The sequence below is a fragment of the Crocuta crocuta genome, unplaced genomic scaffold, assembly GCF_008692635.1.
Source record: "Crocuta crocuta isolate KB4526 unplaced genomic scaffold, BGI_CrCroc_1.0 scaffold258, whole genome shotgun sequence".
In the NCBI taxonomy this organism is placed as follows: domain Eukaryota; kingdom Metazoa; phylum Chordata; class Mammalia; order Carnivora; family Hyaenidae; genus Crocuta; species Crocuta crocuta.
Window position 1 is genome coordinate 6,090,623 of NW_027532842.1, and position 18,341 is coordinate 6,108,963.

General features: G+C 44.9%; 1 protein-coding gene across 1 annotated transcript in view; it reads right to left on the reverse strand.

The window, feature by feature from the left end:
- The window catches only part of TNFRSF19 (TNF receptor superfamily member 19), a 91,020-nt gene that overhangs the window by 6,784 nt on the left and 65,895 nt on the right, over positions 1-18,341 (reverse strand). Inside the window, exons 6-7 of the mRNA XM_077745424.1 lie at positions 4,938-5,102; positions 4,381-4,506 (exon numbers count right to left, since the gene is read on the reverse strand). Of these exons, the coding sequence (XP_077601550.1) occupies positions 4,381-4,506; positions 4,938-5,102 (291 nt within the window). The remainder of the gene's footprint in view (positions 1-4,380; positions 4,507-4,937; positions 5,103-18,341) is intronic.

The window sequence follows — 18,341 nt, forward strand, 5'->3', positions numbered from 1 at the left end:
CACACACACAATTTTTTTACTGCTAGGAATATAACATAAGGAATAACTAGATGTATGCACACAGCTTCATAAACCATACCATTCACTGAGGCAGCATATATTTTTTGTTACAAAGATGATATGAGTTTATTGAAGAAAAAAATTTTTTTCTTCATTTTAGATAGAGAGAGCACAAGTAAGGGAGATGGGGGAGAGAAAGAAAATCTTTTATTTTTTAATGCTTATTTATTTTTAAGAGACAGACACAGCACAAGTAGGGAAGGGGCAGAGAGAGAGGGAGACACAGAAGCTAAAGTAGGTTCCAGGCTCCTAGCTGTCAGCACAGAGCCTAACATGGGGCTCAAACCCATGAGCCTCAAGATCATGACCTGAGCCAAAGTTGGACATTTAACCAATTGAACCACCCAGGTGCCCTGAGAGAGAGAGAGANGTCCTATAAACTAGAAATGAACTCTGTCAACATTTGGTGAACAGTCTTCTAGACTTCTCTCTCTATAGTTACCTACAAATATAACCTGATTTTTATAGAACCGTAAACATACCAAAACATACAAAAATAAAGACATGCACATCAATGGCAAAAAAGATGTGAAGAAATTAAATATTTACATATATGTCTACACCTTTTTGTAGAGGTTTCCAAAGTTTTCATGAGAAATGATCTCTTTTATAAAAAGAAAAACATGTTATGAAATTAGTATTTCCTTTTTTAAAACGAATGGTAAGCACTGATGTGCAACTGTAAACCAGCGTGAAGCAGGACGGCACCCACACACCTTTGCCTAAATCTCTCTCGTGCAGGTGCCACCTCGCATACCTGCATCCACGCTACCGTGAGCGCAGAGAACTCACCCAGATCCACCGCCCATCAACTCAGCAAGCCTGTGTCACACTCACCGGGACACATTCCAAAACTATTTAAAAGTAAAAGGTAGTGCCATTCTTTTCAGACATGGCTGTTTCTAGAGCTCAAGCTGTGAAAGTACAAGACAAGCCTGGAACTTATTTTGTGCCAGAAATCAAGAAAGTGCTAGAATAATCAGGACATGTCAAAATGACACAGAAGCCACCCTGAAGGGACTTCCATTGACCTAACCTAGGAAATTGTGAGCGCCAATATCAGGATAGCAAAGGACCATAAACTATGGAGAAGGGTCCGTCAGTCCATGCTAATTCATGTAAATAAATAAATGGGGAGAAGAAGTTTTTTCTTACCACAGGAAACCAACCAATAAGTGTGGTAAGAGCAATGGAATTACAAAACTAGCATCATGGTAACGACTGATGCAGGTAAGAACTTTGAGGGGATGCTAAAGTTCTGGGTGAAAGTTTGGAGCGCACCCTCGTACAATGCAAACTGGGTGCAGGGAACGCAAACTGGTGCAGCCCCTCTGGAAAATAGTGTGGAGGTTCCTCAAAAAATGAACACTATAACTCCCCTATGACCCAGCAATAGCACTGCTAGGAATTTACCCAAGGGATACAGGAGTGCTGATGCATAGGGGCACATGGACCCCAATGTTCATAGCAGCACTCTCCACAATAGCCACATCATGGAAAGAGCCTAAGTGTCCATCAACGGACGAATGGATCAGGAAGATGTGGTTCATCTACATAATGGAATCCTCCATGGCAATGAGAAAGAATGAAATCTGGCCATTTGTAGCAACGTGGATGGAATCTGAGGGTGTTATGCTGAGCGAAATAAGTCAGGCAGAGAAGGACACATACCATATGTTTGCACATATAGGTGGATTAGGAGGAACTTAACGGAGGATCGTGGGGGAGAGGAAGAGGGGGAACAGTGGGGAGGGGGAGAGAGGCAAACCATGAGAGACTCTTGAATGCTGAGAACAAACTGAGGACTGATGGATGTGGGGGGAGGGGGGAGATGGGCATGGAGGAGGGCACTTGTGGGGATGACCACTGGGTGTTATATGGAAACCAACTTGACAATAAACTATTTGTAAAAAAATAAATAAATGATCAAATAAAATGTAATCCTTACATTTGAAAAACCCCCAGGATATTTAGGTAGTCTCCAAGAGTCTCCCACAATAATTGTACAGCAGAGAAAGCTGCACATGCCACCTTAATGAAGGGACCCACACGAATCTGACCGGGAATGGGGCAGCTGCACGCTGTGCCTCCTGACACAGGGCACTGAGAAGGACACAGCGTTGCCTCTGCGGTACTTCTGAATCCAGACATCTGCAAACAGGAGACAAATGTGAACTGAGGGTCCTTCCGCAGAATTACTGGCCTGTGCTCGTCAAAAAGAGTGATGTCATGAGACACAACGATTAAGGACCGAGGCCGGGTTAAAATCAGGTAAAGAGGTTTGACAACTAAATGCAACAAGGTTATCTGGGATTTTCTTTTACCGTAAAGGCCATCTTTGGGACAATTACAAAAATGTGAATATGCTCTTCAGATAATACCACAGCTTTGACTCAGTGCTGATCTCCTTATTTTACTAAGTGTGCTGTTCTGTAAGAGAATGTTCTTGTTCTTAGGAAATTATCACCGTCATGTAAAGGAGTAAAGGGAGAGCATATCTGCAACTGATTTTGAAGTGGAGACGAAAAAAGTGTGTATACTTGGAGCGAAAAATGATAAAACAGAATGTGGAAATAATATTTGGGGAATCTGGGTAAAAAGGGTGTGACAATTCTTTCTTCTATTCCTTCAGCATTTTTGTAAGTCTTCCATTATGTCAGCATAAAAAGCTGAAAGAAAAAAGGCACGGCCACGAGCAGGAGACCATGTAGGCGACAAGCTGTATGGAGCCTGGGCATTAGCAGGGAGGGGGGGCTCCTTCTGGTGTTGGCATTCTGTTAGGAGGTGCACACAGCCATCTGCCTTTTTCATCTTTCCTTCCCAACTGAAGTTCAAAGGAGGCAGAGTGTGCACAAAGCTCCACTTTATTACATTTAAAATTTCAGTTCATCTCTCAAGAAATGATCGCTGTGCCCTCTGACTCTAGCGGCGGTGCACCGGGACGGTACCTGGGGACCCCGCTGCTGAGGGCGTTTGGAGGATCAGCCGGGGATTGTCAGGAGCCGTCTAGAAGCCCATTATCTATGTAGGCAAAGGCAAAAACAGACCCATACACACCACGGAAAGTCCTATGTTTTTATTCCCGCCCCATCCCTACGGCAGAAGGCAGTAAGCAGCGGTAGCCAAGAAGTGTGTTGAAAACTTCTTACACCACATATGGAACGTTAGGTCAGAAAACTGAACCTGTAAGTTCTTGGTAAGACAGACTGGACGGTTCCAAGAGTGTCGGCCCGTCAAAGTGGGAAACTCGCAGCCTAAAGAGTGGCTCTAAGAAACAAAATGGGGCTGTCGGCGTTGCTTCGTGGGCGGGAGATGAGAACAAGAAGGTAAGATGAGGCGGGAGGGGGCAGACATCTGGGAAGGGTGCTGTCATCTGACTCTGCTTTGCAGAGGAGGAGGGGTCTTCGGGGTGGGGTGTAAGTGTGGAAGCCTCATGTTGATGAATATGAGTAAGAGGCGGAGAAAGGTAGTACTCCCTGTGCCCTCCCAGTCTTTAAGAAATCCTACAAGATATTCATAGACACATCAGAGTACAGCTTCAATCCACCAGACAAGACCAGATACCCACTCCTCCTCTATGAAAGGATGATATTAAGGGCGCCTGGGTGGCTCAGTCGGTTAAACGTCCAACTTCAGCTCAGGCCATGATCTTGCGGTTCGTGAGTTCGAGTCCCGCGTTGGGCTCGCTGCTGACAGCCTGTCAGCCAGAGCCTGCAGAGGATCCTCTGATCCCCTCTCTGCCCCTCCCCAGCTTGCACTCTCTCAAAAATGAATAAACATTAAGAAAAAAAAGATTAACAAAAGGATATTATTTTAAATCAACTGACCCAAAACAATAAAGGCAAACTTGCTTGAAAAAGTTGCCGAGTACTCCTAGAATTTTAATGAGATGCTTCTTTTCTTTTTTAATACATAAAAGGCTCAGAACATCTAAACCATCAGGAGACAGAGAATAACTTAACGAGATTAGCTTTAATTAGAAAACAAAACAGAGGGGCGCCTGGGTGGCTTAGTCGGTTAAGCGTCCGACTTTCGCTTAGGTCATGATCTCTCGGTTCGTGGGTTTAAGCCCCGCGTTGGGCTCTGTGCTGACTGCCAGCTCAGAGCCTGGAGCCTGTTTCATTCTGTGTCTCCCTCTCTCTCTCTGACCCTCCCCTGCTCACGCTGTCTCTCTCTCTCTCCTAGAAATAAATAAAAAATATTAAAAAAAAAAAGAAAACGAAACAGAGCTACTCAGCTGCGGGACAGACAGGGACACTGCTTTGCAATGTCGGGGTCCCAGGGGTTCCCCTAACGGCCCCTCACCCTGGCTGCACTTACCGCAGGTCTGGGCCGAGTCCCGGTGACACGGACAACATGCTCTGGGAGCAGATCCGCTGAGCTGAGGTCTGTCAAAACAGGACAGTTCAGAACCGTTGTACTGAATGTCCTGTGCTCTCAGAGACCCTACAGGGGGCGAGAATTCCGTCAGTGAAGGCCGTTTCCTCCCTGAAGGAGCCCGTGAACGCCACATGCAGACGCATACCAATCTAGCCCTTGTCTTCCTGAAGAAAATGGCGGCTACCAATCCCATGTAAAAATACTTCTCCTTACACGCAGGCACAAAGAGGAAGTGACCTGTTAAAGCTCAAGACCTAGAGTACGTCTGTGGCCAGAACGGAGAACGATTTTCACTTCTGCCTAGAGTCCCGGGTCAGGGCTGCCTTGTCCACGTCCTTACAAAGTGGTGCCCCTGGGGGACCAGATGGCCGTGAGCTCCGTCCCTTCAATGGTTTGTGACCATGGTCTTAGTCAAGGCCCTCGTGGAAGCTCAAGTGGCCACAACGATAAGTACACTTCACCCAGATGCTAAGGCACAGAAAGAGCTCAAAACTCACAGCTGGGTTTTTTCTCCACGAACTGCCTCTTGCAGTAGATGACGCAGAGGATGAGCAGGGCCAGAAGGACAGTGGCGAGGGCGCTGCAGATGACGGCCGCCAGGGCTGTGTCCCGCGGGCTGGAGGCCGTGGATGGGATCTTCACGAGGTTGACCTTACTGGTACCTGGAAACCACAGGAATGGAGTCAGCCGGCTCTCAACAGCCGGGGGACCCTGACGCTTACACCCAACATGGCGCCGCCTTTAATAATGGCCTCCGTGCAATGTAGGTAAGATCCCAGAACACGGGGAGGTATCGGAAGACCTCCCAGAAGACTTCTTTAACACTGCACCCCTCCACCTGTACCCTTCCCACAGCGCTGTGGTCACACAACCTCTGACGCATCGTGTTGCTGGAATGTGCCAGAGACCCGCCGGACCAGAGCTGGCTGCTCGCTGTAATTCTTCATCTCTGTCTCCCAGTAGTTGATGCAGAATTTAGCCCATAGTAGGTATGTCATATTTGCTACCTAACTGGAATGAGATGACCTGGATTTTTGAACACACTGGATTAAGGTATGCTTTTGGGGGGGCAACTTTAGGGAAAAACAAGGAGCTAGATCCTTCATAACCTAAGAATAACCCCCAATTTCTGAGACAGTAAATATTTTTTAACGCCTGGCTGTTAAATTTTAAACCGAAAAACATCTAAATTTTGGAGAAAAAACAATTATTATTATACTATGGATGAACAGCACTGTAATGTGGTAAGAAAGTGTCAAGAAAGAGATTTTATTTTATATGTTTATTGATTTTGAGAGAGAGAGAGGAGCATGGGAGGGGCAGAGAGAGAGGGAGGGAGAGAATCCCAAGTAGGCTTGGCGCTGTCAGTGCAGAGCCCGACGCGGGGCTCGATCTCACAAAACGCAAGATCATGACCTGAGCCGAAATCAAGACTTGATGCTTAACTGACTGAGCCACCCAGGCGCCCTGAGATTCTATTTCAGAGGGTGGTATTGCATCATGGTTAAGGGCTGAGATTTTAGAATCTCACCGCCTGGGTTAACCTCTGGATGGGGAACCTTGAGCCAATTACTGAATCTCGTGGGGTCCTCACGCACGCCTCCATTCTCTGGAGGTAGTAATAGTAACCATCTCACCTGGCTACTGAGAAAATGACATGCAATATCAGGTAAAGCATGTAGAAAAGGCCTTACACTCATTGCTCTAGAATCATCACCAATCGATTGCTACTGTTATTAATGATGATAATAATCAGCACTAACATTTTAGGGTACTGGGATGAATAAACCCATCTAGCTCAGAAATCTCCATGCTGTGCAGCCACTTCATAACCTGACAAGAGTTTGGAGAGCTTGAAACTGACATAGAGGGACAGTTATGCTTTCTCCTCCTCTGGGCACCAGACCCTGAAGTAGGCAGGCCCTCATTCTGTTCCCTTCAGATGCTCTCAGCCCCTTGGAGCTCACCTGGGGCTGAGGGGGCCCAAGGGAAATGTAACATGTACCCCCCCCATGTAATTTTAAGTTGTCTAGATGCCCTGTTATAAAAAAACAAAAAACAAAAAACAAAAAACAGGGGCACCTTGGGAACTCAGTCCATTAAGCGTCCGAGGTCGTGATCTCACAGTTGGTGAGATCAAGCCCCACAGCGATCAAGCGTACTGTCAGCACAGAGCCTGCTTGGGATTCCCCCTCTCCCTCTCTCTCTCTGCCCCTCCCTGCACTCTCTCTCTTTTCTCTCTTTCAAAATAAATACTAAAAAAAAGAAAAGAAAAGAAAAACAAATAGTTAAAATTAATCTATCTTACCTAACCCAATATATCTTAAAATACACACATTCATGTACTCAATATAAAAATTATTAATGACATATTTTACATTCTCTATTTTGCACAACACTGTCTAAGCCCAGTGTGCCTTCACATTGGCATCACCATCTTCGTTTGCACTAAGCATGTTTTGGGTGTTCATTAGCCACATACAGCTACTGACTATTGTGCGGACATCACGGCTCTAGACATTAAAGGTTGGTGTCCATATTTGTGCAGCATGGCACCTAGATGCAAGCCAACTCACCATCTGGTACCTTTCGTTCTTTCTTTTTTAATGTTTATTTTTGAGAGAGAGAGAGAGAGAGATAGCATGAGCAGGGGAGGGGCAGAGGCGGGGTGGCAGAGAGAAGGTCCGAAGCGGGCTCTGCCCTGACAGCAGCAAGCCCAAGGCCGGGCTCAAGCTCACGAACCCTGAGATCATGAGCTGAGCCAAAGGTGGACGCTCAGCCGACTGAGCCCCGAGGCACCCCAGCTGGTACCTTTCTTCTGGCCCCTTGGTTACTCATCTGACTTCCCCCATAAGATTGTTTTCCACTGTATGATGCTTGAGGGTAGAAACAGAGAGAAACTTCTGGGTTCGTGGTATTGAATCGTGAAAACACGCCAGCAGGGGTGATCCTCAGGGAACACTGAATCTTGCTATTTCCAGGCTCCGTGAGTCTGGGGCCACGCTGATAAGTTTCCTGCTGCCACATGGGAGGCACCTAAGCTATATGCCCTGGGCTCGGACGATTAGGAACCATAATCCAATCATACATTTTAAAGGGTATTTTTTATACACACGTTTCATATTGGTACAAACATTTAGCACTTATAGCTACACAGACATCCTATAATAACCAAACAGCACATACTGAAGTTTATCCTACAGCAAGGCAAACAAACGGCATCCCTGACCTGATAGAGACGAAACCTGGATCTGAAACAGCCTCTGTTGGGGAACAGGTGTGCAAGCGGATGTATGAGCACGGGCACAGCTCGATGAGCCCCATGCTGACAAATCAATTACCCAACAGGATTTGGAGCCTACGCAATGGAAAGGGCAGGCTACCCTGCAAGGGCACGCACGGGCCTTGGAGATTTGGACCAAAGGCTGACGTTGTGCGACCTCGCTTACGTTTGTGAGAAAGGGGCTTGACTTCAGAGCAGGATCAGGTCCCTTCGCGTACACTCTCCATCAGATGAGGCAGCTCCCTCCACACAACGCGGGGCTTTAGCAATAGCTGTTGTCGGACTGAAACGCAGCGTATGATTGGAGCCCACATCTCAGTCCCTAACTTCGTTGTAACCGCCAAGGTAAGCTCATCGACTCACACGGTACCGGATCTCAGGACAAGCCTACTGAGCACAGGGGCTGCAGGCTCTAGTAGCATTGTTGCCAGGACCTGAAAGTTCTCAGTGAACTTCCTTTAAAACAGATGACTCCCTGGTTTGCCTTCATACGAGAGCGACTGTTTCTAACTTACAAACATGCTAAAATGCTCCCACTGGGGACTTTATTTTGAATTTGGTGCTTTGTGACTCAGCATCTATTTTTGCCAAGCTAATCATGAAAGTGCTATGAATGCATACCTTCCCGCAGCAGGGTATTAAGATTGTAACTTCAGTGATACCAAGTTACCATATAGCATCTTTTTTTTTTTTTTAAGTGCACTTCGGGGGTGCCTGGGTGGCTCAGTCAGTTAAGCATCCAACTTCTGCTCAGGTCATGATCTTTGTGGGTTCGAGCCCCGCATCAGGCTCTGTGCTGACAGCTCACAGCCTGGAGCCTGCTTCAAATTCTATGTGTGTGTCTCTCTCTCCGCTCCTCCCCTGCTTGCTCTCTGTCTCTGTCTCAAAAATAAATAAACGTTAAAAAAAAAACTTAAAAAAAAGAACAAACCCAGGGGGCGCTTGGGTGGCTCAGTCAGTTAAGTGTCTGACTCTTGATTTCAGTTCAGGTCATGATCTCACAGCTGGTGAGTCTGAGTCCCATGTTGGGCTCTGCACTTGGCATTCTCCGTCTCCCTCCACCTCTGCCCTTCCCCCACTTGCATTCTCTCTCCCTCTTTCTCAAAATAAATAAATAAACTTTAAAAAAAAGATTAACCCCAGAAACGCATTTACATAAGTTTCTGGTAAAAGCCTGTTTCCTTATAATTCTTTATGATTTGAGAAGTTAAAAAAAAAAAAAGTGAGGGGGAAGGAGAGAGGGAGGAGGTTGGTACCAGTTATACAAAGTGGTTTCTCTTAGATTAAGTCCCAGTTAATTGAGATATTGCTGAGAAATTCCCAGAAAAGGATTTATCTGCTACCAACTAAAAAGTACCGTTTTGCTGACCTGTGACTGCCGCAATGATACTGAGATGAAAGAGTCTTCTCAGCCACGCGCCTGGACTGCATTACGAATGTCCCCTGGCTGACCAGGCGTGCTGAATGCCTGCGAGGAATGTCCCCCACCCCTTAGTAGGATTCTGACAGTAGTTCCGAACAGTTGGGAACAGGAATGTGCACGGTCTTTGGAAAGTTTTAACTTTTCCGGGATACAAAGGCTTCTCTTACCCTAATTAAGTTATTAGATTCCACTATAATCTTAGCACTACCCTCTGGCGATTCACTTCAGAGGAGACCTGTTTTCTCAGCAAAGGTTTGTAGTCCATTCGAGAAGGGCAATTTTGTATCTACATTTCCTTAGGCAGGCGTGCAGCTCCACCAACAGCTACGGAGTATCTACCATGAATATAAGACATCCTACAAAGCACTAAATAAGTTGGAAGAGAATCTGAATGGAAGAAGGGAACAGAGACATCACAAATAAAGTCTGGCAGGTGTTTCTGTAAAAGCCCACTTTTACCCTCTTCGGAGTGCAACCGAGGTGCAAAATCCCCAAACCTGTGGGCTGCTCTGCGCACATGGAAGCCCCTGACCGGCTTCGGCCCGGCGCTGGTGACAGGCGTGTGCTGGAGGGCTCTGTGTCAGCATCACGGCCACGTGTCAGAAGAGGAACTCCTCGGTAGCTGCAAATTAGGAACTCGGGGGCAGGCCACAGCCTTCCCGAAACGTGTTTCCGACACCGGTGGTGCCTTCGGAGCCCTGGACGCTGCTAACGCACCCCCGGTGAGTTCACCCCCTTCCCGGGAGCCGGGGAAGTGCACCGACAGCCTGTATTTTCTAGGTGGGAAAACCAAGACGTCAGGTAATTTGCCCACGGTTATACAGCAACGTGGGGACAGCTCAGGGACTGGACAGACCCAGGCCTTGGGCCCCTTCACGGCGGGCCACACTGGTCGGCGGATGTGGGCGGCTTCTGAGAGGGTAACACATTCTGCCAGGGAAAGAGAAAGCAAAATGTGGCCCGTGTCTGTGTGAAGGACACGCTCCTTTCGGTGGGTCCAAAGCAGCGGGGCCACAGAGACATTGGGGACTCTCGGCACAGCAGACGGTGCGGGGGTGCATGAAGCTGGATCCGCGCTGGGAGACTATTTCAGGGCCCCTCGGCCTCAATGTGGACTGGCATCGCCGGGGCGGGAGGAGGGGGATGGTTATGGAGGAAACGGAGTCTGGGGGCAGGGGGTGGGAGACATCAGGCTCCCGCGAGGGCCCCGTGACCTCTCCCGGCAGGTTCAGGCACCCCAGCCTCCCGGGAGGCTGTTTAAAAACCTGCTAAACAGAAGATCCTTCCTCCCTGAGGGTGCTCCCAGCCAAGGGCAGTATTTGGGGGAGGGGCTCATGAGGCAGGAGACCGTCTCCCAGTTCTGGCCGCCTACACCCTTGCCCATCACCGCCTGCCTGCAAGGCTCGCCCTGGGCTGCACGGTCGCTCTTTCAGCCGCCCCTCTGCTACGTCACCTGCTGAGCGGGGCTTCCCCAGCAAACCCCTGAACACTGCACTGTCTCCCCCTTCTCTGCTTGGCTTTCCTTCCCAGCGCTTAGTGCCATCTGATGCTTTGTGCATCATTCTCCCCTCTGGTGGGGGTAACAGAATGCATCCTGCACCCCAGACACACCCCCGGGCTTGTGTTTCAGCTGGCCCAGCAAGACGCCACGTTTTCCAGCCTCCTTCGCAGCCACACATGATGACGCATCTAAGTTAGAGCCACCAGGGAGTGGGGGTGAAGACCAGAAGTGACGTGCATAGTATCTGTCATCTCCGATGGAGGGACAAACTGCTTGCCCCAGACACCCCCTTCACTGTGGGCCGGAAGCCGGCTACGGCCGGGTCGGGCCCATGTCGATCCTAGGGATGAAGAAGATACCCTAAGGCTGGCAAAGCGCTGGGGGGAGGCGGCCGGGCTCCGTATGACCGCGTGCGACGGCCCTGGGCCGCCATGCTGAACTACTGCAGACGAGAGAGGGGGCAGCCGTCTTATCCCGGTGGCAATGTTTTGGGGTCTTCTTGTCATAGCAACTTAGCCTTTGCCCTGGACGATGTCACCTCTCACTAAAACACAGGATCCCTAAAAGGGGTTTCCATCAGTTTCTCCCACTGCCAAACTGGTGTCACCTCCAAGCGTTCCTGGCTTGGTTAGGCTGGTGCCTAATAACTACTTGATGATGTGGCAGATGAACCTTTATGGAAGAAACTGGAAAGTCTAAGTACCCAAGAGTATGTGACGGGGACTCTCCAGTTGGCATGGTGGGATCATGCCAACGACGCCTCGTAGGCTCCCACCCCCGGCTGTGCCGCTGGGGAGGCGGCACCGGGCGGGCCGGGGCTGCGGCCACGGCGAGGGGGCCTGGAGTCAGCAATACACAAACCTTGAAGGTCACTGAACACACCCACAGAATGGAGATGAAACAACACCTCACCTTCTCTGGCCAGTTTCAACTAGCGCTCCAGGCACCCATCACGAAGGGATCTTATTTTAGCTATCACAAGCCAGTGTACTCTTAAGGCAATGATACAGTGACGGCTAGTTTATAGTGAGTTACCGGAGAAGCTAGGAAAGGCGAGGACCTTCGGGAGGCCAACCACATCTTGCCGAGAAAGCCGCGTTGGAAACGGATTGCTAGCTGGAGTGGATAAAGGGAGCGATTAGGCACTCCTATCATTTTATCAAATCAGACATACCAATCGGACACTTTCACAGGCCCCTCCCCCTACAACTACGCAGAAGGATGGAGAAAACGACACGCGCATCTAGAGAAGTGTTAACGACAGGAGCCCGGGATTATTTTCCAGAGACAGTTACCCAGATTCTCATCAACACAACCGGTGCTGTCCACATGCCCAATGCCACAGCGGGCCAGCCCCCTAGTTACCCACATTTGAAATGTCATAATAATTCTTTACAGTGAGTGTTTGTCGATGAAGAAGGCTGTATAGACATACCTATATATATATATATATTTTTTTTTTTTTCCACTTCAAACAAATATTAAGTGGTTGGATCTAGATTTGAGCCTGGTTTATCTGACACTCAAATTTATGCATGCTCAATCTCTCCCTTTTTTTTTTTTTTGTAAATTATACTATGCTTTCCCGAACCATTTATAGCAAAAAATATATTACACTGTGAAAGATTCTTGGCTCAAATTTTGTACAGACCAGTAAATTCTAGCTAATGGCTAACATATACAATATAACTTGACCTAATCTAAAACACAAATCTAGTTTCACAAATTCAAACTGCCTTTTGCCGCCTGGGTGGCTCAGTTGGTTAAGNGTGAGTCCCTCCCACTTGTGCTCTGTCTCTCTCTTTCTCAACAATAAACATTTAAAAAAAAATTCAAACTGTCTTATCCCCAAGATTAAAGAGGCGATTATTGCATTTTACTGCAGGGAAAAATAACTTAGGACCTTTTTAAACATTATTTTTTAAGCTTTACTTTTAAGGTTTTTATGATATAATAGATGAGTAGCAAATAGAGACAGTAGGGAAGAACAAGCTGTCAACGAATTATGCTTTCTGAGTTCCATTTTCAAGATTCCACTAATACCTTGTGTTTTTAGCAGAGTCTAGCACATGAAAATAACACATCAGGTGTTCTGCTGCGTGATGTATTTCTCTAGTTTCAAAGAAACTACAATTCAATTCATTGCTTTCTATCACCACCAATAAAAATCCCATATCAAATAAACGTTTCACAAAATTAAAACCCAATGAACCGATTTCTAGCCATGCTCTTTAATTAAAAAAAAAAAAAAATTTACCAAAGCTCTTCACAATGTTAACTGAGGCAAGAATACAGTTTTGGAGAGTTAGCTTTATATTGTTAACCTAAACCGGCTAAAGAAATTATCTATGTTAACACTCGACGTATGAATTCCAGATACACCAAGGGAGTCTGCCACTAGATGAAACAGCTGGATTTTTTAAATCCACCTTATAGCAAGCATTCTGATACTGGGTAAATGTAAAAGAGTGAGACTTCACCAACTTTCTTCTTTTTCATTTTAGATGTGGGTTTTAGAACTGTGTGGTTTGTTTTTCAGTAACTGATAGAAATATTATTCTAAAATCAGCTTTTTCTACGTGTTTCTATGTATATATATTTAAACCAGACTGATTTTTTTTTGTGGCAAAATATACATAACATTTACCACTAGTGACACTGAATATACGCACAACATTGTGCGACCATTACCACTAATTCCAGAATGTTTTCATCACCTCAGAAGGAAACCCCCTGCCCATTGAGCAGTCAATCTCCATTTTCCTTCCTCTCCACTTCCTGGCAACCACTAATCTGCTTTCTGTCTCGATGAATTTGCTTATTCTGGGTATTTCGTATAAATGGACTCATGCAATATTATGTGGCTTTTTGTGTCTGGCTTCTCTCACTTAGCCTAATGTTTTCAATGTTCAACCATTTTGTGATATTCTAAGAACTCCATTCCTTTTACGGTTGAATAACATTCCACGATATGGACATACTGCTTTTGTTTATTCCCTTCATCAGATAATGGGCATTTGGGCTGTCTCCCCCTTGGGCTATTGTGATTAATGCTCCCATGAAGGTTCACATACAAGCTTTTCCCACAGATTTTTAAACTTTTCACAAAGATACATTGTTTTACATGCTATCAAAAGATGCATTATTATTACATGAAAGCATTAAGTCAATTAATCTAGGAAATAAAAGTAATTCCTGAGCAAGAACTAAGGAGAGTGGAGGAAGATGATATAGAAGAAGCTGGTCAGAGTCAGTTCACATAGGGATTCATGAACTGTAGTGAGGAGCTTGGATTCTATTCTAAGAATAATTGGATACAGTCAACAACAGCAAAATATACAGTCTTCTCAAGTGCATGGAATATTATCCTAGATAGACCATATGTGAGGTCACAAAACCAGCTTCAATAAATTTTAAAAGTTGAAATCGTGTGAAGTCCCTTTTCTAATCACAATGGAATGAAACTAGAAATCACTAACAGAAGGAAAACTGGACAATTCACAAATATGAACAAATTAAACAACATGCTCTTAAATAACCAGTAGGCCGAGGAAGAATTGGCAAAGGACATTAGAAAAATCCTTTGAGATGAACAAAAACAAAATCATAACATACAACACTTGTGGGATACAGCAAAAGCAATGCTTAGAGGACAATTTATAGCAGTAAATGTCCACATTGAAAAAGATCTAAAGTCCCTCACCTAACTTTCAGCTTTTAAGACATTAGAAAAAGAAGAGCAAATTAAATCAAAAGTTAGCAGATGGAAGGAAATAAGGATTAGAGCAGAGGTAAATGAAACAGAGACTAGAAAAATGAGAGAATCAATAAGACCAAGAGTTGATTCTTTGATAAGATCAACAAAGTGGACAAAACCTCAGATTGACTAAAAAAAAAAGGGAGATTTAAACGATTAAAATCAGAAATGAAAGTGAGGACATTGCTACTGACTTTACAGAAACAAAAAAGACTAGAAGACAATACCATAACAACTGTATACCAACACACTAAATAAACCAGACGAAATGGACGATTCTTAGAAATACACAAACCAACAAAATGGAAACAGAATAGAAAATAAGGAGACCTATTAGAAGTAAGGAGATGAAATCAGTAATCAAAAACCTCCCCAAAAAGAAAAGGCCAGGACTGGATGGCTCCACTGGTGAATTCTACCAAATATGTATGTATATATGTATGTACTTTTATAATTTTTTTAAAGAGAGAGAGATTGCATGCACAGGCGGGGAAGGGTTACAGGCAGAGGGAGAGAGAGAATCCCAAGCAAGCTTCACGCTCAGTGCAGAGCCCAATGTGGGGCTTGATCTCACAACCTTGAGATTATGACCTCACAGGAAATCAAGAGTTGGACGTTTAACCAACCGAGCCAGCCAGGTACCTCCCTACCAAGTATTTAAAGAAGAATTCACATCAGACCTTCTCAAATCATTCCAAAAAAAAGGAAAGAAAGAAAGGGAAGGGGAGGGGAGGGAAGGGAAGGGAAGGGAAGGGAAGGAAGGGAAAGGAAGGGAAAGGAAAGAAAGAAAAAGAGAGAACACTTACAAACACTTTTGATGAGTTCAGCATTACCCTGATAGAGCTAACCCTAGATAAGGGCACTACAAAGAAAGAAAACTACAGATCAAAATCCTTTATAAAGACAGACACAAAAACCCTCCACAAAATAATGGCAAGTCAAATTCAGCAGCATGTTAAAGGATCCCACACCATGACCAAGTGGGATTTAACCCAGAAAGGCACTGATGATTAAGGACATAAAAATCAGTGAAATAATAATGAAACGAAAGGGAAGAAATAAAACACCGATCATCTCAGTTATGCTGAAAAAGCACTTGACAAAATCCAACACCCCTTCGTGATAAAAATACTGGAGAAAGGAGCACATGGGTGGCTCAGCCAGTTGAGCGTCTGATTCTTGATTTTAGTTCAGGTCACAGTGTGATGGTCTGTGAGATCGAGCTCTGTGTCTCGCTCCGTGCGGACAGTGTGGAGCCTGCTTGGGATTCCCTCTCTCCTCTCTCTCTGTGCCTCCCCTCATGCACGTGTACTCTCTCTCAAAAATAAAAAAGTAAACATTAAAAAAATTTTTTTAATACTGAATTAGGAAGACAAAGGAACTTCCTTAACATGATAAAGGTTTATGATGCTCAAAGACGGAATGCGCTTTCCCTGACATCAGGAAGACCAGACAAGAAAGCCTGTTTTAACCACTTCTATTGAACACGGTGCTAGAAGCCCTTGCCAGAGTTGTGAGGCAAGGAAAAGAAAGAAAAGACATCCAAATTGGAAAGGATGAAACCAAATTTTCTCTGTTCACAGATGACTTGATCTTACGCATAGAAACCCCTGAAGATTCCACAAAAAAATGATAGCACAGATAATAAACAAATTCAGTCAAGTTTTAGAGACAAATCACCACCCAAAAAAAGGGGTATTTACATACACTAGCAATGAACAATCCAAAAAAGACAATTAAGAAAATAATTCAATTTGTAATATCATCAAGATTAAAATGCTCAAGAATAAATTTTACTAAGGAGGCGTAAACTTGTACATGGGAAATCGCAAAATGCTGTTGAAAGAAATTACAGAAGAGCAAAATAAATGGAAAGACATCCCACATTCATATACTGGAATACTCAGTATTGTTAAAATAACAGTACTACCCACAGTGACCCTCACAAGGCACCTGGCTGGCTCACTCAGTAAAGCATGTAACTCTGATCTCTAGGCCGTTAGTTCAAGCCCCACATTGGGAATAGAGCTTACTTTATTTTATGTTATCATTATTATTTTTTATTGTTTTATCTTATTTTTGAGAGTGAGAGTGAGAGATGGAGTGAGAGTGGGGGAGGGGCAAAGAGAGAGGTACACACAGAATCCGAAGCAGGCTTCAGGCTCTGACCTGTCAGCACAGAGCCTGACGCAGGGCTTGAACTCATGAGCCCTGAGATGACGACCTGAGTCCAAGTGGGACGCTCAACTGACTGAGCCACCTCGGGCACAGAGCTTACTTTAAAAAAAAAAGTACAGACTTAAGTTAAAAGCCCACTAAAAAATAACAAAGTGATATGCACAATTCAATACAATCTCTATCAAAATCCCAACAGCATTTTTTTGCAGGAATGAAAAAAAAAACCCTAAAATTCATACAGAACTTCAAGGAACCTTAAAAAGCCAAAACAATCTTGAAAAAAAAATTGGAGGGTTCACACTTCCCAAATTCCAAACTTACTATAAATGTTGTAGGATTCAGAAAAGTATGGTACTGACATAGGGACAGACATACAGACCAATGGGATATGATTAAGGGTCCAGAAATAAGCTCGTCCATCTATGGTCAACTGATTTTTTCTTTTTCTTTTCTTTTTTTTTTTAATGTTTTTATTTATTTCTAAGAGAGAGAGAGAGACAGCGTGAGCAGGGGAGGGTCAGAGAGAGAGGGACTCACAGACTCTGAAACAGGCTTCAGGCTCTGAGCTGGCAGTCAGCACAGAGCCCGATGCGGGGCTCGAACCCACGAACCACAAGATCATGACCTAAGCGAAAGTCGGACGCTTAACCAACCAAGCCACCCAGGTGCCCCTACAGTCAACTGATTTTTGTCAAGGACACCAAAACGCTTCAATGAGGGAAAGAAGAGTCTCATGAATCCAAGACCTAAATCTGAAAGTTGAAAGCTATAAATTCTTAGAAGGAAAAAATGGGAAAACGTCCATGACTTTGGATTTGGCAATGGTTCCTTAGATATACACCAAAAGCACAGGCAATGAAATTAAAAAGGGATAGGCTGGGCTTTATGAAATTCAAACACTTTTGTGCTTCAAGGACACCATCAAGAACCCTGAGCAACAAGCCACAAAATGTGAGAGAACATTTGCAAACCACGTATCTGGGAAGTGTTTAGTGTTCAGAATATATAAAGAACTTCTACAAGCCAACAACAAAAAGGTAAGCAATCCAAAATGGGCCACGTACTTAAACCAACACTTCTACAAAAAAGGTATATGGATGGCCAATAGGTACGAGAAAAAATACGCAACATCATTAATCATTAGGGAAATGCAAATAAACACCACAGTGAGATACCACCTCACACCTACCAGGATGACGATGATACAGAAAATAAGTGTTGTTGGTAAAGGTGTGTAGGTTGCTGGTGGGAACATAAGTGATATAATCCCTGGAGGACACAATGTGGCAGCTTCTCCAAAAATTAAACGTGGAAATACCCTACAACCAGCACTTTTACTCGTAGGTATCTACTCAGAAGGATAGAAAACAGGGACTCAAATAGATCTTCTATGCCACTGTTCACAGCAATATTAGTCACAATGGCCACAAGGTGGAAACAGCCCAGTCATCTATCAACTGATGATTGGATAACACAAATGTGGTGTATACATAAAGTGGAAGGGTTATCCAGCCTTAAAAAGGAGTGAAACCTTGATACATGCTATGACAGAAACAAATCTTGAAAACATTATGCTAAGTGAAAGAAACCAGACACAAAAGGGGAAACATCGATGTAATTCCTCTTGTATGAAATATGCAGAATAAGCAAGGTGATAGAGTCAGAGGGCAGGTTCAACGTCACCAGGAGAACAGGGAGGGGCTGCGTGACCGCCAGAGTTTCCGTCTGGACTGACGAAGGGTTATGGAAGCAGACGGAG